Raw genomic sequence first — 22,293 nt, 5'->3', positions numbered from 1 at the left:
TTTTTGTGTTTATTTTTACACACAGTCCCAAAGACTCTTGGCTTCAGCATAACAGAAAATGGTATGATAATAAAATAAAACATGTTAATCAGTCATGATAAACAGGATCATTTTCAAAAGTTAACTTCGCCCACATCTACCGCTGAGTTATTCACTACTTCCATGCAAAATGTAAGTCTAAGGCCTCGAGAAAATGATCCAGAAACAGCAACCATGATTTTTATTCTATTGTCTTTCTTAATTTCATATTAACCATACATTCATTTTTATATACTAACCTCATTTTTCTCCAGTGCAGTGATCACAGGTCTGCAGGTGCTTTTTGTCCTTGTTTTCTTCATCACACGTTATGTCATTTATCATTGGCTCATGGGTCTGCATCGAGCAAATGGTGTGCTCACTGAAAGCTGCATGCAAGGATGAAGATTTATTAACTCCAAAACAGCTCTATCTGTGTCCCTCTAATTTGGGCCCTGAGATAACAGAACAATTGATCCTTTAGAGTGGTCAGCGGGCCAAGAGCATTTAGCTACCCATCACTAAATCAATGCTGACGCAGAAATAGGCCAGCTCTTGAATAACATTAACACTTCCACCGGCGTTTGGGACATTTTGGAGCTGCAGGAGGATTTTGGGAGACTGTGACCAGCAGCAGATTTAAGTGACATCCAGTCATATGTCTGCAACTACAATGTTCTCCATCTTGCAAGTCACCATCATTTTGTGGTTGATTTCTCTGCTTTCATACTGCAGCTCAGCCTATGAGCTCCATGATACCATCCACACTCTGAAAGAGGAAAACCTCCACCTGCAGCACCGACTGGAGAACCTCACCCGGGCTCTCAGAGATTTAAAACTTCTGCTGACAGAGCACTCCAAAGGTGAGAATTATCTGGTTGTTGGATTATAAATTAGTACATTTTAAAAATGGAAGTTCTGAATAGACATTCGTTTCACATTTAACAGTTTCTGGGAGGGAACACAACACTGAATTTCTGCACGCCTGGAAGGAATGGTCCCAACACGGTAAGGGCTGCTCAGTTTGACATTACGAAACAGATCATCATAATTCTTTGTACCAATCTTTGTCTTATGTTTTCCAGGCGTTAGTGTTGAGACTCACCAAATGTTGGAGCAGGCCCTCTGTTTAACCGAGCTCCACGGAGCTGCCCAGCCCACCTTCATCACTCCGGGTTTTCTTCTTATAGTCTCACCTTTCGCCGCTTTGAATTTCCTGCTGCTGTCGTGATTCTAATAGATTCATTTGGGGTTCAGGAGGGGTTGTGCTGCTTAAAAATTAAAAAAATTACCAATCACAGATATAGAGTATTTGAAAATACATTGTAATTAATCATTTTTAACAGCATCATAATTAGTTTTTAAAAACCCTCATGTGTCATATGTGTGTTTAATGGTAAATTGTAAACCCTTCATGATGTCATGTAATCCCCAGTAATGTTACAGAAGACATGACCTATGTGTCCTCAGGAGCTTTTTGGAATAAACTTTTTTGGTATTAATTTTGTATTTTTGTTTGAATGTGAATTTTGAAGACCCTGTTTGGTATTTCCTGTGTTTTTAATGTCTTTGAACCTGATAAGAAGGTATTGTTGAGTGTCATCATTGTCACATCTACAGTATCTTCTGTAATGAAAACTATCGCAAAAAATACTTGTTTACAACCTGATTTTCATGACTAAAAGAAGACGAAAAGGACAACTCTGATTTCTGAAGTAATTAGTTCATTTTTCCATTATTTTGTCTTTCACATTATCATTTAGTTTTTATTCATTGACAGAAAAATTTTATTTCAATGAATAAAAACTAAATGATAATGTGAAAGACAAAATAATGGAAAAATGAACTAATTACTTAGATCAAACTTAAACAGCTATGACAAAAAGACTAAATTTAATACGCATTTCCATCAAAACACTAAAACTTAAAAAATTCTATACATTGACAAATAAAATGATAAAAGTGAAATGAACATATGTCACAAGTGCAAGGGCAGAGCTAAGGAGACGAAGACAGTATGCTAGACAAGACCGAGGATATGCATTTGGAAAAGTCACTGGGTCTTTACCACAAAGACACCTCTTTTAATATCTACATTACACTGTGCACTCACACACATTATTTTGGAGAACTGGGATGCTACACCTCCTTTGGTGGATTTGTGTGTTTGATGTTGTCCTGAATCCAACAATGTTACATTTCGCCTGCTAAATCAGTCTTTGTCTGCTTAATTAAAATGACCCTTCCTGCATAGATTATAAATCGGTGCATTTGTACTTTAATTTCCATTTGATTATGCTGAATGGATGGTCAATTTACATTTGCAAGGACTTCATCTGGCCCCAGTAGACATGTGGGAAGACTACAGAAGCCTATGTTAGCTGCAGCCATGCATGTGAATAAGTGATACAGAAGCCACTGCATGCATGGCTCTTTTTGTTTGGTTATGTATACTCTTCTCCACTTTTAGCATAAAAAGAAGCCACTTTATGGTTGAAACTAGACTAATAAATTTACAGTCATGAAAACTAAATGCTAAATGCTAACACCAGCATGCTAACAGGCTCTTAATGACAATATTAACATGCTGTTGTTTCACAGGAATAATCTTTACGATGTTGTTAATTAGAACCAAACACAAAGTACATTTCAGGCTGTTGTGAATGTCATTAGTTATAAAACACAGTATTGTGAAATACATTTTTGACCAAACTTTACAATTTAAACTGTCTGCTTATGAAGGCTGAAATTATCTTGTTATCAGCTGTACTTTGTACTTTGGAGTCAGCCTTTTGTTTAAATTATCTCACCTACTGTCAGATTCTCTTAATGAGTTTAATGACCTGTTAGTATAGACATATTTTACAGTGAAATCTTTACAGTTATGCTAAAGTGCCACCTTAAATGCTTGTTCTAAAATGTCTTTTAGAGTGATTGAGTGTAGCAGTCATTATCATCCCCCATTAACCTACATTTAAGGGGAAACAGTTCAACCAGCACTTACACATTAAACTGACAAATGTATAAAGGTGTAGGTCACTATGTGCTAACACAACAGTTCTTCATTCACTAGCACATTATATCATTATAACACATTGTACACATTATTTGGTGTCATTGTGATGTTAGCTGACATAATATTGTGCTGGCAATGTGGGAAGTGGTTTGGCCCACAAACAAACGTGTGAAGGGTTGATTTCATCAGCTATGAGCACTACTGCTCACCATGAGAAAAAATGACTTGTGGTTACTTCAGAAGAAGGGGAGAGAAAGAACTGTAATGTGAAAGTCAAATATTGTTCTATACATTACTTAGTCAGTACCCTTTACTGTAATGCACTGAACTTCTGAACTCCTGTCTAATAAATGGAAAAAGTATGCCCAAAAGTATATATACAGTATATATTTATATACTAAATACCATCATCTTAAAAGATTAAATAGACACATATAGACACATCATTACATACAGATACCAGCAACATATACAATATTGTACCCTACAAGTCCTATTGGTGAGAAATCACTGAAATATTTTTATTTATTTTATTTTTTATTTAATACTTTATTTTAACCCCATCCAACACCTTGTGAAAGTGAACATTCAACTTAATGCCTAGCATCAATTTCAATGCTCTTGTGGCTAAATGGGAGTAAATCCCTGCAGCCAGGAGCCAATCTCTGGTGGAAAACTTTTTCAGCACAGTGGATAGTGTTGCAGCAGATTAATGCCCATAGCTTCAGAATGAGATGTTCAACAATCACATGTGGGTGTAATCTCCATGTGTCAACTTACTTTTGGTTGTGTAAGTGAGTATATACAGTGGCCCATATGTACTTTATAAAAAGAAAAAGTGCATCAGCCTTTTCTATCTTCACTTTACAACCAAGTAAAATGCTTGAAAATCTCTCACTCACTATAATTAGTGGACACTTGGCTGCACATTTAAATTTATTGTAGCGTGTTATCATTTTTGCATCTGTTTACTGTCTAAATAATGGGTACACAATTACGGTTTTGTGCTTCATTACAGCTGTTGGCTTTGAATAAGAATGCCACAGTGTGTGTGTGTGTGTGTGTGTGTGTGTGTGTGTGTGTGTGTGTGTGTGTGTGTGTGTGTGTGTGTGTGGGGAGGGAGGGTGGAGGGTGTATAGCACATGCGTGCGGCTGCTGCTTTCCCAGCTGGAAGCTTGTTATATGCGTCAGGAGAACAGAGGTTCTGCACAGACTTCAGAGACGAATGGGCTGATTGCAAACCAACACAGAAACAATCCTTGGACACATGCAGGGTAAGTATTGATAACTCTTAATGGTTCTTCAGTAAATAAAAATGGGCATCTTGTTAAAAAAAAATGTGTTGCATCAGGAACATCTTGATAAGCATCTTGTAAAATAGCATCTGTGTTGTATTTAGTTTAACAAGTGTGATGTGCTTTTTTAAATACTACTTGTACCTTTGAAGTCCACTGATCATTTTGGAGCGTGCTGTGTTTATTCATATGCTAATGCAGCTCTTATCTTGTTTCTGAGGGCACCATACATTATTGTTACATGCCATGCACTAAGTAGAAATCAGCATTGAATTTCTGTTTCTCTTGTATATCTGTTGAATGCAACATAAGCTTAATTGTTCAGAAATGTTGTTCCTGAGAGCCCTTCGCAATAAAACCAAAGAAAAATAGAGGCAATGCTTCAAAATCTTGCTTATGTACTGTAATAAATACAAATAACAGTTTAAAATGACTAAATCACAGTGGTGCTCAGTATTCAGATCCTAATCTTAAGAAAAATTAGCAATACTAGTACACTGTAACAACTAAAAATCATGCATTAACATTTTTCTGTTAATGTTTTTTGCTGCCATTACCAACTGCCTTTTTTTTGCACTACCACAAGTATTGTATGTTTAATGTTATCGTATATTTTATATTTTATTGTCTACCTTTTTTAATCTTTTTAGCATTAGTAAATGTCATACCTGCTGTGAAATTGAATGTTTACTTTTAGCTTTAGGAAATGTCTTGTCTGTTTGTGCCTGTGCACTTTATCTGTTTCACCGTGGGAGAGTGAGAAACGTCCGCTTGATTCCTTGGTTTGTCTGGTGCATGTGAAGAAATTGACAATAAAGCTGACTTTGACTTTGACTTTGACTACTTAAAGCAGCTACAAGGCACTTTCTTTTGGTGTTGATTCTGGCGGCCCCTGTGGACAGAAGTGATAGTGTTTTCTTGTTTCATTTGTTTCTAGACGAATTTGACCAGATTCTTTCCTGTGGCAGGCATTAAGAATGACTATATAGAAATAGCCAGTCGTCTTACTGTTTGTTTGTCATATAGAAGCATCAGTATTCAATTAAGACATTCATAGCCTGTTAAAAACTCCTTGTAGTACATTTAAGTAAAAGTACAAAAGTACAAATTAACATCTAAATATACTTGAAGTACAAAAACTTAACAATACTATTGTGTAGAATGGCCCATTTCAGAATAATGAATATATATTGCACTGTGTGCTATAATATATTAGTGAAATAATTATGAATGCACGGCCCATGTAAGCTATGTTAGATAGGTAACATATGTATGATAAAACACATGTTGCAGCTAGTAAATGTAGGAGTTATTTTATTACTATGTAAACTCCTCAATAAAGTTTTATCTTTATCCATAATAATCTATAATAATTTATTTATTGTTTATTAATGTGAATCTGCAAAGTAATCAGTGACTACAGTTATCAGATAATTATAGTGAAGTAGAAAATACAGCATTTAAATTGTACTGAAGTAAATGTAGAAGTACCACATTCAAATGTAACTATTACAGTGAAATTAAATGTAAACAACTTTACTTTTCACCAATAATGTTTTATGTCACTTGACCTCTACACTAGAATGAAGAGTTACAAAACCATTTCTCTAACTTCAGTTTTTCAGTTGAGCAGCACTCTAATCAGCCCAAAATTAAAAGTAATCTGTCCAACAATCAGCTTAGATGCTGGGGATGGGGTTCAGGTTATTAACTATAACTCCAGATTTTTGACGCCTTGATCATAATGACACAGTTAGCTCATTCCCTGGAGCTAACTGTTTACAGGCAACTGCTTCATGTAAGTACCGGCCAGTGACTGATTACATTTTATGTGGCTTGATTTCTGCCTTGTTTGAAGACTACAACAACATTTGGAGACATTCAACAATGTGCCAAACATTAAGTTTTGCCACATATATAGTACCACACAGTACATTGCCATATGCTGGATTACCAATTCAGCATCTCCACCCAGTGTTTTACTTAATTTTAGTTTAAGTAGAAAATAATGAATATATTGCCATTGACAGTTTGTCCTGAAAGAAAGAGCATACAAGTCAGTGTGTGGGCTAAAAACATCGTAATGACATGCTAAACAGTGTAAATGATCTGTTGTGAGCCTTGTGAGTCAAACAAATACACACCCACAGGCTCTTAGCATTATGTGAGTATAACCAGCCACAAGCCCTGCTGAACCAATCAAGCAAGTCATTGATGCATTTAGTTTGACAGTGATTACTAATGCACTAATGTCTGAAATCAAGTATTTTTCATTGATTCAAGCACCACTGGTGGGAGTTTTGGTTTCACTAACACCATAGAAACACCATGTTTGTTTTTACATATTTATTTTTCAATCTTTTGATTTGACTTCGTCCTCTATGTGTTGGGCCATAATAAAATAAAATGTGATTATATTTTCATCTATAAACCTCATGCTCTATGATTGCTTGTAATATAATCTACCTCTAATCTAATTTAGAGGTAGATGTTATTGTCTAAGAAATCATATTGTTTATAAACAGTTTATTCACTGATGTTTTCAAAAACTACAAAATACTGTAACATCATTGTTTTTGACATATTGCAAAGAAAATAGTGGTAGACAAAATAATGGATCCATGTAGACCAATAAGGAGACTGTAATATTCCTCAAATTAAATCATAAATGCAATATTTTCATGTTTTCTATGTTTCCTGCCATCTTGTTGTGCCCTCTTCTTCTGAGGTATATAATGGCACAGGACTGGAAAATTAGCACCACCAGCTGTTTATTTCAACATGTTCTAATGTGTGTATAAGAGTAGAGGATGCACATTCATTTGCATTTTCTTTTGCTGGTTTTTAGTCAATATGGTTAAAAGCTGTTTTACTTTTGGACTAATGTAATACAGTTTTTGCCTCAAAATATGCTAAACTGATCATGAGACACATCCTTATCTTTCTCTCTGTGCAACGTGCACATTCTTGCAAAACACATCAGACCCTTTAACCGTCATCATTACACATTCAGTTTTAACTCTTTCATCTTAAATGAGCCTCTTGAGATCAAAACTGAGTCTCTGGCATGTTTCCCTTCGATATATATTTACTTGTGCTAATCCAACATTGTATAAGCAAAATTTGTGGCACGTTCAAACAATAAAGGATCAGCCCTTACATGGCCATATTGAGGATCATGAAAGCCTATGTGATCAGACGGGTAGCTTTCCTTGCAGAGGACCAATAACTGATCTTCATAGTACAAAGCTCCGCAGCCTCTTTTCATGTCACTTTCATTGAGTGTAGGGCCACAGTGCGAGCTCTATAAAGTGGCTGAGCCCATTCAAGGGACTAAAGAGGACAAAGCTGAGCTTGCTGCGGTGCCACAGACTCACAACCAAAATAGGAATGAAGCAAAGGGAAAAGGGAGGGGAGGGCATTAAGAGCAAGAGAGATAAAATGAGAGAGAGAGAGTAATGTTAAATTCATCTGCTGAGTACATTAGCTAGAAACTGATCAAAAGTGAATGTATGCAAAGGGAAGGTTCAGTGCTGTTGTGTGGAAATGGCAGCTGTTATCTATAGGATGTGGTAATGATGCAGTGAGTGTTTATGAGATAAATAATTGATTAGAAGGTTATATCACTGAAGAATATCTCTGAAACATTTCAACATGTTCACATTTTTTTCCATCATACATACAAAAATGCAAACTTGTACAACTATTATGACCAATGTTAAAATACAGTAGCATAGGCCGATCATGTTCCGCTATGGACGTTTTTTGTGCCATTCATTTTATCTCTGCTTACTATCTTGCATCATATTTTAGCACACAACTAATCATGGATGTATATATATATATGTACTGAAAGAAAAATATGGAAATAAAGAACTTATTTTAAATTAAATTTCAGCAATCTCATAGTTAAAGTATTTTAATTTTATTTTTAGTATTTTAAATAATTTATTTAAAAAATATATATATATATATATATTTCAATGATTCCTCCATGTACCACTAGAGGGAGCTTGGGTACCACCAGTGGTACATGTACCATAGTTTGAGAACCAGTGGTCTAATGGATATCAAAATTCAAATAAAACACCAGATGTGAAATATGGGACATTTAATTAAGTGAAATAACAGCTAAGGTTAAATCTGATATTTCTAATTCCTGTCTTGTATGTGTATTTTCCAGCTGACACCATGGATGAAGCTGTATGGTGGTTTCCTCACGCCTCCCAGGGAGCTCTGCAGTAGGATGCATGCCTGTGTCTCCATTTGGATGCTCCCACAGATGATTTCCCACCTCTGCTTTCTCATCCTGTCCAGCTTGGCAGTCTCATCCCAACTACTGGGTGAGTCCATGTACCTCTTAGTGTTAGTTAAGCACTAGATGTTCACTGTCCCTAAACATGATTCATGGTAGATGAGACTACAGTTAAATGCACTAAGCACTACACTGCAATGAAAGTATCTTTAGTTTTCTGATACAAAGCCCAATACATGTCACCATACTGTATAAAGATATTCCAATGAAATAATTCAGTAGTGAAAATATTTTATGTCATCTGATTGTCTCTAACGTCCATTGCCTATTTAAACTGTGTGTTCCAGGTTTGGAGGATGTTTTCTTTAGTCCGCAGGACCAGACAGTCAGAGAAGGAGAGGGAGTTTTCTTCCAGTGTGTGTCAGGGGAGAGTTCACCTCCTGCAAGCATCACCTGGCTCAAAGATGGGACACTGGTCACAAGAGGTAGACAGATTCAGGTGAGCACAGCTTTAGACAGAGTCAACAGATTATTAGAAAGGTATCAAACACCACTTATGCAGGAAAAAAGGGTCAAGGGAAGATGAATTAATTAATTAATAGTGCTAAAATGCAGCTTCAACAACTGGTGGAAAGCACAGACTTAAGTTCAGTGGTCTTCACACAGCTTCTGAAATAATTCACAAGGCTGCAGCAGTCCTTCAGCTCCCTGGGAAGAAATTATAATCCTCCCAGTCTAAATTTGACTCAGATACCTGGGACTGAAATATCTTTACCACTTATATGAATTAAATAAAAGGCCTTGTGACATCGCCATCATTTCTTGGGACAACTGGTTTATATGGTAAACCTTCTGTAGGCCCACTTACCTCATCATGCAGGGTCCTAGAGGGGACTATGTGAACATTAGGCAAGGCAAGGCGAATTTATTTATATAGCACATTTCATACCCAAGGCAACCTAAAGTGCTTTACAAAAGTCATGAGCAAAAACATGAAAAAAACAAAACAGGTAACAAATGATAAAAATAATAAAAGCAAACAAGCAAAAGCACATAGGATAACACATAAAATCAGACAGACAGACAATGAAACAAATTAATTTGATTAAAAAGATTACATTAACTAAAGGCAATGGTAAACAGGTAGGGCTTTAGCTTGGATTTGAAAGTAGTCAGCATTGTTTCAAGTCTTAGTGCTTCTGGCACTTCGTTCCACATTTGAGCAGCATAAAACCTAAAGGCAACTTCTCCACACTTAGTTTTGATTCTGGGAACAGCTAGTGATCCAGAACCAGCCGAGCTGAGGTGTCTTCAAGGTTTGTACTGGGTCAGGAGATCTGATAGGTATCTTGGATCTAAATAATTCAGTGACTAATGGACAACCACCAGAATTTTTAAGTTGGTTCTGTGAGAAACTGCTAGCCAATGTAATGATCTGACAATTATATGGAGTTATATGTTTTACTTTTTTGGTCCTTGTGGCAACCCTGGCAGCAGGGTATCAGCGGCAGCTGTCTGATTTCGGCCTTAGACAGACCTGTGAGGAGTCCATTGCAGTAGTCCAGCCTGCTTGTATGCATTTAATGAAATTAGAGGCTGTTCTCCCCCCAATTTCAAGATTTGGAGGTCCAGCGAATATCCTGGACCTTGGGGTGATCGTTATCAGGTATCAGTGTGATGTCAATGGTCCAGCTTCAGCCAGGTGCCCCTGTATGTGTCTCATGCAAGAAAGTTTCCCTACTTTCTCCATAATGATCCGTCTCACAAGGAGGTAGCTCCACCTGCAGATCAAGAACATATTTAATGAGATAAGGACATCTTCATTAGTTACTAACCAATCAATTAGGTGTTTCAGACATGACCCAACATTCACTGAAACTGCAGTTTTTTGGTAGCTTGGAATAGCCGAAGTAAAGCAGCTTCTCAGAAGAAACATTATGAAACCTCCTCTGCCTATAGAACTTGCACATTGGCTGAAATACACTGGCTGAGATGTTGGGTGAGCATACAAATGCAATTTTATTTTAAGAATTCACATGGCTTAAAGAGCTTCTAAAAAGGATCATTTTACTGTGTGAAACAGAGCAGTATTCTCATCGGTCAAAGAATTTAGTCCAGTTTAAAATCTTACAATTTACCAATTCCACCTGTCTGATCTTTTTTTTTTTAATCAGGGCAAAACAAAGACATAAAAAAAATATTATTAGACCCTTTAACTCAGATGTATTATACGTCAAACTGTGTTTTCATTATCAGGGTGAGTATGGAGGCGGTAAACAGAAGAAGACCTCAGGCACTCTGCATCTTTTCAACGTAACATTAGAGGATGATGGGATGTACATTTGTGTCACACACAATCCTTTACTGAACATCAGCAAGAGGAGCAAGCCAGCTAAACTAACTGTGCAGGGTGAGTATGTGTACATGATTTTGTTTTTATTTTTGCTTTTTACTCTTACACTTGTCAATTTGTATTGGCATATTGTCACTTTAAGCAGAACTCTAGTGTCACACAAATGCTTCACCTCACATGCTTTAGGTGAAAACATCCCCTAATACACTAATTAGAAGCAGGAGATATTATACATTCCCAATTTAAATACTTTTATTCTACTTTAAGACCCAGTGCGACATTAAATTACTTAATTACATACACTTCTTGCAGCAGGGTTAATAACTTAAACTTTACCTTGCAGGGGTCCCTAGAAGGCTGCAGATCATCCAGGGTCCCGACAACATCACTGTTGCTATGGGAACAGAGGTCTTCATGCACTGCACTGTTCGTGGCTTCCCTGTTCCCATGGTGCACTGGTTCAAAGACGGCTGCCTCCTGACAAACTGCTCAGTCTCGTTCAGCCTTCAGAACAATGGACAGCTGCTCACATTCAGGTCCTACACTGCATGGGACAAGAGGAATATTAATCCTTTATTGTTTTTTTGTAATTGTAATGATGAATCAAGAACTATGCACTGTAAAAATGACGCTTATTTTGCATTGAGTTTGTTCAAGAATATGTTATATAATATATATATAGTTTGTGTTAAGTTGTGGTCCTCACAGTTTGAAGTTCTGATGTTCAAAAGTGTTTTTATACTCCTGCAAGACAGATTTTAAAATCTTATTTCTGGCTGTGTTTTCAGGAATGTGACCAAGGAGGATGAGGGCTCGTATCACTGTGAAGCATCCAACCAGAAAGAGTCAATCAAGTCGCAGTCAGCCTTCCTTCTTCCAGCCGGTACTGTGCACCGACATCTGCACGTTACACAACTCTCCTCTAATACACCATACATTAGAATAATTATTACCTAGCAAATACACCTGTTCATTCTAAGCTATCAATTAAATATCAGTTTCTCAATACAGGTTGATTAAAGTAAAAAATAAAAATAAAATTGAATGTATGTTTAAATCATTTTCAAAGTAGATGAAAAGCCTTGTTTAAACAAACAACAGACAAAGGCTGATTTAATTAGTACTTTGTTTCTCAGACCACATTTAACATACTTGCTCTACCTCTTATGAAAGGTATGTTGCTCTTTGTTACCAGGCCTTTTTAAAGGCTAATATGATTTTTCATGAGGATAAACATGATGTTAATATTGTTCCTCTATTGGCTTCTGAATTATGAAATTATTTTTTAATGTATTAGTTTGTGAGCCTTTCTGTGTTAGTTTGTCTTCTTGTCCAGGTTTTTATTTATAATATTTAGGAGGATCTGTTGACAATATAATATTCATATGTATGCTGTAATTTGTGTATAATCACCTGAATAAATAGTTTACCTTAGAATGAGACGTTTTTATCTACAGACACCACAGGCCGCCTTCCATGGAGGCCACCATGTTTCTACAGTAGCCCAGAACAGAAACCCAACACTGGCAGTAGATAGGGTAGTTTCTCCTATACACTTATAAATTAAACTTCACCACTAGATGCCACTACACACTGGTCTTTTACATGATGTCAAAATAGCTCAAGAATATAATCCTCTCAGGATTGTTTTAACTTTTACTCACATAACATGACTGAGGAAACTAGTGCATACAAGAATGACACACTTACAGAGACACACATGTTGTGCTTCCAGAGATGGACTGGAGTTTCATCAAACAGCCCACAGACTTGACGGTGAAGAAAGGAGAAAATCTTACAGTCACCTGCAGGCCTCCATACAGCAGACCAGCAGCCCAGGTGTCCTGGTTCAAAAACAACACACTTCTCACTCCCACAGCTCATGTAACTGTGCTGCCTAGTGGAGACCTCTTCTTCCACAGGTCTGTGTATGTGTGTGTGCGCGCTTGTGTTTGTAGGTATGCGTAGCGTGTGTTAAAAGACAAAAGGTTTATGTCCTCAGAGTGTTTGGTTTGTATTTGTACATTTGTGTACAGAAGTTGATAATATGACAATATAGCATATGGATGTGTTCTGAATCAATTTGAGTTTATATTGTTGGCAACAAATTATGATGTGCATAGATGAATTAACAACATTTATAAATTAACAGTTAACTATTAAAAAGGGTATGTTATTTAACCTGTACAGTATATGATATAAACTTTGGTTATATTACCAAATATACCAATTGGGGCTATCACTATTATGTTAGTCCTCTGTAAAATCCTTTGATCATCAAGCGTTTCTACAAGCGATGTGTCTTGACGTTATTCTCTGCAGTGTCCAGGAGAACGACAGTGGGAGCTTCTTCTGCAGGGCCTCCAACGTCCCCCTTCAAAGATTCCTCACCTCTAGAAGAGCAACCCTTACTGTGCTGGGTATGACTTTACAACTGATCAGCCATACTGGACACTCAAACAGTTCCTTCATCTCTGTGTATAACAGTGCTTTGCTCTCCCTGGCAGCCCCTCCATCAGTGAAACTGTGGCCCCAGTTGCTGACGGTGCCTGTTGGTGCTCGGGTAGTGTTGGAGTGTCAGGTGTCTGGTCACCCTCTACCCTCTATCAGCTGGGTGAAGAGAGGCCACTCCAAGCAGACTGGAGGCAAGATTGCTCTGGGGTGAGTTGTTGTATTCTCTATTAAGAGAAACGGTTAATAGTTAATAATATTTCCTGCCTTGTAACTCACACAAATCATTTTGACAACCGTTTTATGGTTATGACCACTGACATTTTCTCACACAGACTGAGAAATGCCACTCTTTACATCCAGTCAGCCAGGAGCTATGATGAGGGGCTGTATGTGTGTGAGGCCTCCAACATACTGGGCCAAAGCCACAACACTGCAATGCTGCGAGTTGCAGGTACATTTTGCACTTTAACTTATTGTGATTATAATGTAGATTCAAATTGTTGAGACATCTGACTCCATATACTCTTTCCTCTTCCCAGTGAGTCCCATCATAGTGACCTTCGTAGCTCAGGTGAACTGCAGGATTGGGGCTGCAGCGGTCCTGCCCTGCAGGGCTGTAGGGATTCTGCCCATCACATATACCTGGACCAGGGGCAGAGCAGATACACAGTCCCCCATCAGCCCCACTAAAGACAGACACATAGATGGTGAGTGATTGGTGCCGTTTTGTGTTTATTTTCATAAAGTTTTTCACCAAGTTCTCAATGGAAATTGTTTTCAGCAGCAAACATGAATGGCATCCTTGGAAGAGGTGGACACATACATGAAAACTTCACAAATACCTAAAGTGGATGTGAATATGTTTAAACTCTTTGTGATTCATCACTTGTTATTCTATGGCCTGTGTAGACGACGGAGCTCTGCATATTTCCAGTGTGCAGTATTATGACGCAGGGGAATATTACTGTACAGCTGAGAACCGAGCAGGACGACATCAGAAACTTACCATCCTCACTGTCACAGGTACTTCAACATCTGCTCATCATTTCACTGTTTTTTCTTCAGTGGCAGAGTGACATCATATTACTAAAAACATACATGCACATATATTGTCTTATTATCACAGTATATTCAGAGTGGGTGTTTGTGTGTGTGGAGGGCTGCCATTACACTGAGTATTTTTAAGCCCACTGGTGAGGCTTTGTGGCGCTTAATAATCCATTGTGAACTACAATAACACACACACATACACTTATAGTATATTGTTGTACGACAAGATGTTTCCATGACCCCATATGCACAAGTTTCTTTTTCTTGCTGACTGTGTTTCATGCTGTCCTCTGTCCTAAGCTGAACGTCATCCAGCTGATAGAGGCAAGCAGACAAGACTGGTTTTGTCTGCTGTGAGTAATGAAGTGAAAATCTCTGCTGTGGCTTGTTTGGTGACACTGTTTTGCTTTCAAATCAGTGTGCAGACTGTATTCGGTTTTTATGTGTGGTATCTGTCCAGAAGCTGTACATTATTCTTGATTGTGCGTTTGCAACTTTATATGTGGTGACTTTCCATTCTCAATGGGTAACATCAACGCTCTGATATTTGTGGCCTATTACCAGCTTATTACTTGTTTTGTGGCTTCTGATTGTGTTAAACTTTGTGCCCGTCCTATAAGTAAGAGTCTTTGTTTTCATATTTTCCAGAGCACCAACACTAGCAAAGAACTGCTAGTTTCCCAATCAAGTGACTCTAAGGCTGAGAAACACCTTAAGGCCACACATCATCCACAGGCACAGCATAGCGAGGCCACATGTATGTATTTTCATAGCTCCAACCATCAGTGAAATGGCTTATGATTACTTTGTACTCATCAAGGTAAATGCTGAGATCTTGCAACAACATCAGTAGAAAATAGGTATGACGGGGCAACAACAGTGTATAAAGTCAGACAATAATGGCAACCCAAACTGTCTCAATCTGCTGCTGCCACCTACAAGCCAAGAGTCACATGACCAACAGAGACAAGCAAAGGCATCTGTGGGGTAGTCAAGCAAACATATCGGTTAGCAAGCTAATATGCTAACACTATTTTCTGCGTGAGCTAATATTACAATGTTATCTTTTAGATTTCATTTGAAGAAATGTTAAAGTTTACAACATTTACGTCAGAATGTATCTGTAAATTGCTTTGTTGTCTGTTGTACTCATTGTTTGAGCACAGTTGTGTTGTGCTTTTCTTTTCTGATTACCTTCTTCTACAGTGCAAGTAGACAGGCTCCGAAAGCTAAAAAAAATTTGCCCACAGATGCTTTTGGCTGTCTCCAGGAGGTTGTAGTGGTCCATCGAGAGTCCAAGTTGAAGTAGAGTCTCCCTGTAAAATCGTGTAAAGAGGGACCTCCTGGTTCAGCTTTTACTAACTGCACTAACACAGTAGTTATGCACAATCAGGGTTTTCCTGTGCAATGAGGGTTTATAAGCAACATATAAGGCGTGTTCAATTGAAAGCTAATCTGGCAACACTGACAGCTTGTTTACAACCTGATAACTAACTCCTAACTGGAGTTTGTTGCCCCATTAGACATAATTTTAGCAATGTTGCTGTGCTCCAATATTGAGCCATTACTTTGGTGAAATTGTATTGGGTATATAAAAGAAAACATGAACATCTTTCACTTTTTACTATTTCCAGGCTCCTCATCACACTGTGATACTACAACAAGCAGAGCTACCACATTTTCTGCATTTTCAAGGGGAGTGGTGGCTGAGCTAAAGATGCCTCCAGGGTCACTTGGCCGTCTTTTACAGCACCGCCTGAATCAGCCAACAACCAATCCAACCCAGCCGTTAGTCACTCAGATGCAGCCTCCTATATTACCACCTCCTCCACATCCCAACTTCCAGTCAGTAGATCTCCACACCCAACGGCCAGTGACTAGTGATCCTCCTTTAATTTTAAACAGTGGACCACCAATAACACACGACCCAACATCAGCAGTCACCAGTAACAAGTTGCATACAACTGTTCAGTATGTACTCACAGAGAGTCAATCTCATTGGACATTAACATCATCACATACACAAGTTCAGCATCAAACCAGCGACCATTTGATGACAGAGCCTGATTCTCAGGTCTCTAACATCCATGCTGTGTCTCTAGCCAGTGAAATTACAGAATCCTTCACTGAGATGCCCGTGTCTCAACCACCGTCAAAGCTTCAAGGGGGTGGACCCTTTAGCTTTCTCAAGATGGATTTGTATTTGCCGACTCCAACACAGAGTCATGTAACTGAAACTAACGCGAGCCACTCTGAGTCAGTAACCCAGTCTTCTGCTTTACAAGCTAAATTGCACAAATCTCAAATTCAGCCTCACCAGTTGGTTACAAAAAGTACATTTTACCAATCCTACTATGAGTCAACTTCAACCCAGATTACTCAAACCAAACTCGAGCACTTAGGTCAACCTCTACATCAGAAAACACATTCACAGTCTTCACCAACCCTCTCACAAATATCTCAATCTGATCCTCAACAATCTTTTCCTCAAAGCCTTTTTCCGAAGTTTAAAATTGAGCTATCGACAATACAGTTTTATTTGCCTTCCACACAACCTCCACCTCCACAATCCCAAACTCACAGTCAACCTTTGCTAGCACTACCTAAACCAACTTTGACCATATCTGCACTGCCTGAAACCCAAACTCAGTCATCTCCAATACAACATCCTCTGCTCCACTCACAAGCTCCTCTACCACAGACAGAAACTCCACCACTCCAACACAGAAATCCTCTTAAAATCCAGCCTTCAGACTCAACCAACCATCATCCCAATCAGACCTCCAATCTTTCAACACTGAACCCTGAGATTCCTGTTGTCCATCAGATCAACATGTCCGATCAGGTACATCTAAATAGTAGCCAGCAAGGTGTCCCTGTGCAGTCAGTTAAATCAACCAATGACACAGAGCTAACAGAGTGGTTGAAGAGGAACACATCCCAATCACCTATGACCAGCAATGATCCAAGGTAGGTGAAATAAAAAAGATGGTGGAGTGATGGATATTGTGCAGATGGAGATTCTGCTATGTGGCAATCTTAAAAAAGCACAGCAATGCAGCAAAATAACCAGATTTTATGTTTGTTTGTGTTATACACTCCAGAGTGACGCAGCAGTCTCCATCATGGTTGCCTGTGCTGGAGAAACATGACATCCCCATTGTGGTAGGAGTGGGTGTATCTTTGGCCTTCATCTTCATCACTGTTACCTTCTATTCTGTGGTCCAGAAGAATGAACCTGCACCAACAAGCCGAGCAGGTCAGAGATACTCAGCCACTTCAAATGTCTGCATAACTGTATCACCTTTTGAGCATGTAAAACTTCCATAAATCATTATTCTTCAAGAAATAGTTTGACGTTTTGGAAATACTCTTGTTTGTTTTAGGGTGGAGAGGTAGTGATACCACTTTTATGTCTGTCTGTTAAAGGGAAACTTAACTTTCAAACCTTCAACAATATTTGGGGAATTCTACTGAATATGTAAAGAAAGATAGAAAGAAAGACAGACAGAAAGGAAGAGGACTACACTTTTGAAAATGATAGATGAAAGAATGTTCTAACTTACGGCAGTCTAGCTGCATTGTGGGTAATGTAGGCCAGGTTTGACAAGGACAAAAATAAGTTATCTCTGATTCTGCTGCATCAATTATGAGTCTTTTGTCTAGTGAGTTCAACTATGTTATATTAGTGTAATGCTGAATTAGTGGAGTGCTATTTAAAATTTTGGGATACAGCCAGCAGCTGATTAGCTTAGGTTAGCACAAAGACTGGAAACAAGAGCAAACAGCTAGCCTGGCTCATTTAAAAGGTAACTAAATCTGCCCACCAGAATCTCTAAGGCTCACTACCTACCAGATTATATTTTAATGGTTTGATTTGTGTTTTCCCCTTTCCCTCTTGTTTGCTTGTTGCTAAGATATGTTAACCAGCTGCTAATTAGCTTCATATTTAATACAGGCAGATAGACAGACATGAGATCTTCTCTCCACCAGAAAGCGAATAAAGAATATTTACCAAAATGTCAAACTATTCCTTTAGAGCCAATTTACATGTCCTTGACAGCTCAGAGGAATCTGGGTGTCCCTATACGACACGCTGAACGTCGAACTGCAGGACGAACATATGAAAACAGGTAAATCATACAAGACGAAAAAATTAATGAGAACTGATCTTTTTGCCTCTTTGTAAAAGATGCAGGAAACCATAGTGTTGTGTTTCTTGCACAGAGCTTTTGAAGATGATGACTGTGTGGCTGTGATTGAGCAGAGCCCCAACACATCTGACACCCGAGCCCGACCTCCAGGACCAAGCCTGGTCACGGTTCAGATGGAGCCCACATTTGAGGATCTTCAAGAAGACCCACAACCCGCTCTGGACAACCACTCGGTCATTGTAGAGACTTATCCCGAGCCCATTCTTGACACTAAGGTTTGATAACACAGAAACACATCAACATGATATAGTAAATTGTTTTTAGAGGTCCTCTGGGCATGAATAGATTGAACTAACTGGGTCGCACTGTGGTTAAACGCGGTTTATTTGTCAATAAGTTATCATTAAGGAGTTCCTTCCTTACTATTTCAGATTGATCCCTCTCTTGAAGAGGAGAAGGGCGGCAGTTTGTCCCAGCCTAGCATCCAGCTGCAGTGTGCTGAGGACTGGACCAGTAACAGAGGAGACAACCGCAGCCCATGTCAGGATGCCTTGCCTCCTCCGTCATCCTTACCCTCCCGTTCACCATCCCCCTCTCCACCATCCAGATTTGAGGAGGGTCTACGCTCCTCATTAACCCTACAGAGTGCTGAGGCATGTGTAGCACCTATCCACCACAGCCTCAGCATCTCACATAGCAACCCACCCCTGCTTCTTTCTCACCATGTCTCTTTGGGCCTCACTACAGTTGCAGTGGATGTCCATTTTTACCCAGCAGCCACTGCTCCGATGGCAGTAGGCACTAGCACTCATATTAATTCAATCTCTAATTCCACTTCAGTCGCTGCACCTCCGTTCAGTTCCCCATTAGTTAACACTCAGGAGAATGACCAATCGACTGCCAGATTTCATCAGAGTAAGTAGCTACAGATTAGGGCATCAAGTCGCATGAGCAACCAACCGTAAAGCCATGATGAGGAAAATGTGCCTCATAAATTGGTGTACCGTGAGAAAGCATTTTCAAATGAATGAAAACTCCACATAAAATTACAACTTGTCGTTTTTACATCTTTGTTTTTATAAAACAAACATACGACATGTTAATTTCTTAGCATTAGAGATGCTGGTGAGAATATTTTTTAACCTTGAACACAGCCAGGATAGCTGCCTGCTTTCAGTCTTTATGCTAAGCTAGGCTAACTGTCAGACATGAGAGTGGTATTGATCTCCTCATCTAACTCTCAGCAAAAAGATGAATAATTATCTTTCCAAAATGTTGAACTATTTCCGTAAAAAAAAAGTATGGGGCTATATTCGGTATGAGCGTCCACATCTTTTTGTAAATGTGTATTCATAGCTTTAGCACAGCACTTTCTTCCATGTGGTTACATTAATTACTGTCATGTTACAGTTTGACTATAGTGCAGGCTACTTCTAAATAAAACTTTTAGTCTTGCTTCCTACTTTATCGTACTTTTTAATTTTCATTATTTTCCTACTGAAACATGAAAGAGAAAATGTACATGTGTAGTGTTCATTTTATTAAAGTTTCACTCATAATTTGTTATTGGTTATGGGTTAGTACAGTTTGACTTTAATATGTTGTACAATATTGACTTCTTTAGTGAAGCAGCCAAGGATATTTTACTTTGCCGCAAAATAATGTGTTTATTTGTGACTGTACACAATGAGTTTCAGTGATTACTCATTCTCTGCAAGCTACTTGACTGTTAACACCGTTTTTGAAACCAAAGGAGGGTAAGAGGGGCTGTATTAATAAACATTTAGACAATACAACCAAAGTCCGAAGTGATATTTTTGCATGTAACTCAAACGTGGGCATGCTTCAGTGGACGAAGCCATGCTTAATTTAAAATGTAATTCACTGCACATTATTAAAAGCTCTAACTATAACCATGTGCTCCAAATGTCATCACTCCAGATCTTGTGACAGTGTCTCAGTAAGTTGTTTGCGAAAAAGCTCTGCGGAACCTGAAAGTATGCTAAGGATCTTTGACTGGTTTTGGTTTCAGTTTAATATTGGTGCCTCTATATGACCTACACAGACAAACAAGGCCATCAGCGAGAAGACTGGCTAAACAATTAGGCTGTTTTTTTACACACACCTTTTGGCATTTGAAAGTATTTTCAGTTATATCCTATTTGAACAAGTACATGTACTAAATTAATTTGAATGCCAGTGGTATTTAGATGTTTCTTTTGAAGCAGGAGTTTACAACTGGTTCAATACTGATACGTCTATATAACCTACAAAAACAAACAAGACCATCAGCAAGAAGCTATTTCTGTATAGTTATTCTTAATGTATGCCACCAGGTCAGATTACATCAGATTTCCACAAATCAGACGAAACAAGGTAGTGGAAACATTACCATCTTTGGCTGCCAGAATCAACACAAAATAATAAATAACCAGGGGCATTTGCGTCTTTCACATGTTCCGCAGCCACTGTAGTTTCTCCTTCGTGCTTGGAATGGTAGAGTGAAGCAAGGGAGCTACGATCTGCAATTACACTGCTAGATGTAACAAATCCACACACTGGACCTTTAAATACAGAATAACAACAGAATTACAGAACTACAACAATCATTTATGACACTTTTGAAAATACAGAAAGCATAGAAAGGTGATAAGCTCTTAGAAAACAATAAAATCAGAGCTCATTAGGCTAATTAGTCATTTAAAGTTCAGTAGACGGTTCTCTTCGTTTTGCTTCTTCCTCATTTTGTGGAACATGAAAGTCCACATATGGACGCCACTTTGTGTTGAGGCACACCAGTTTCTTCAGTGTAGCTGTTTTGACGATACTGAAGCCAGTCTCTCCCCCAAAGGTGGTCGGCTTCCAGTACTCAGGGGACCAGATGGGGTTTCCCAGCAGGCCTTTCAGGGAGAATGGAGCCCCCATCTCAACCATACTCTCACCAAATATGCCATTAGGACGTGCCTTTTCTAGTAAAAGGCCAGGGTAAAACTATATCACCATAGAGTTCCTCTAAACCTCTGGCCATTTTCTTGTCATCTGATTTAGAAAAGAGAAACAACACAAGATTACTTTCCTGTCTAATTTCACCTATAGTGAAATAACATAAAGTTACAACTTAAACAATGTCAGCAAAAACACAAACTTGCTCTATATAAGCAACAGATCATTACAATATAACTCCAGTTTACCAGTGAATTCATAAAAAGAGGTGTATGGCTTGAGGTGTTGTAAATAAACTGGGAGTACAGGGTTTCATTTCCATCTATGAGGAAGCTGGTGAATAATGCTGGTTCTAACTGAATGATAATTATCTTTGACTGTGGTCATCATGTTTAAACAGGTGACAAACTTTTAAATCAGCTGCATTTTAAATGATAAAAAAAAATTTAACACCAATATTACCACCATGCCATGTCTTAAGTAACAAGCAATTAATATGACCCAAACCTTTAATATATTTCTATCTTTACGTCCTTTTTGAAGCTCATTTCTCTCCAATTTCCCTTCTTCCCAACAATGTAAAATGGCAAATGATTGCCTACTTGTAAGCACCACTTTCATCAATGTGTCTCGCAGGAAAGAGTTGTTGACAAGGTCCCAGAACCAGTTGAAGTGGGTGAGGAAGAAGTGAATGATGCTGGGGTTGGTTCAGCATGAGAACTCTTGTCCAGGCCTCTGCTATGGACAAAGACTGT

General features: G+C 38.4%; 1 protein-coding gene across 1 annotated transcript; it reads left to right on the top strand.

The window, feature by feature from the left end:
• The first annotated feature begins 4,214 nt into the window (after nt 1–4,214).
• Nucleotides 4,215–20,376, top strand: LOC127376385 (uncharacterized). Its single transcript, XM_051423208.1, has 19 exons — nt 4,215–4,308; nt 8,513–8,672; nt 8,932–9,083; nt 10,841–10,994; nt 11,281–11,473; nt 11,726–11,820; nt 12,673–12,859; nt 13,260–13,357; nt 13,445–13,598; nt 13,724–13,842; nt 13,931–14,098; nt 14,301–14,414; nt 14,742–14,794; nt 15,090–15,198; nt 16,076–17,411; nt 17,546–17,700; nt 18,505–18,574; nt 18,669–18,870; nt 19,027–20,376. The coding sequence occupies exons 2-19, from the start codon at nt 8,525–8,527 to the stop codon at nt 19,516–19,518; spliced, it is 3,999 nt and encodes a 1,332-aa protein (XP_051279168.1). The 5' UTR covers nt 4,215–4,308; nt 8,513–8,524; the 3' UTR covers nt 19,519–20,376.
• Nucleotides 20,377–22,293: the final 1,917 nt, after the last annotated feature.

The sequence above is a fragment of the Dicentrarchus labrax genome, unplaced genomic scaffold, assembly GCF_905237075.1.
Source record: "Dicentrarchus labrax unplaced genomic scaffold, dlabrax2021, whole genome shotgun sequence".
Lineage (NCBI taxonomy): Eukaryota > Metazoa > Chordata > Actinopteri > Moronidae > Dicentrarchus > Dicentrarchus labrax.
Note: the sequence above shows the minus strand (reverse complement) of the source record. Positions and strands in the feature narration are given on the sequence as shown.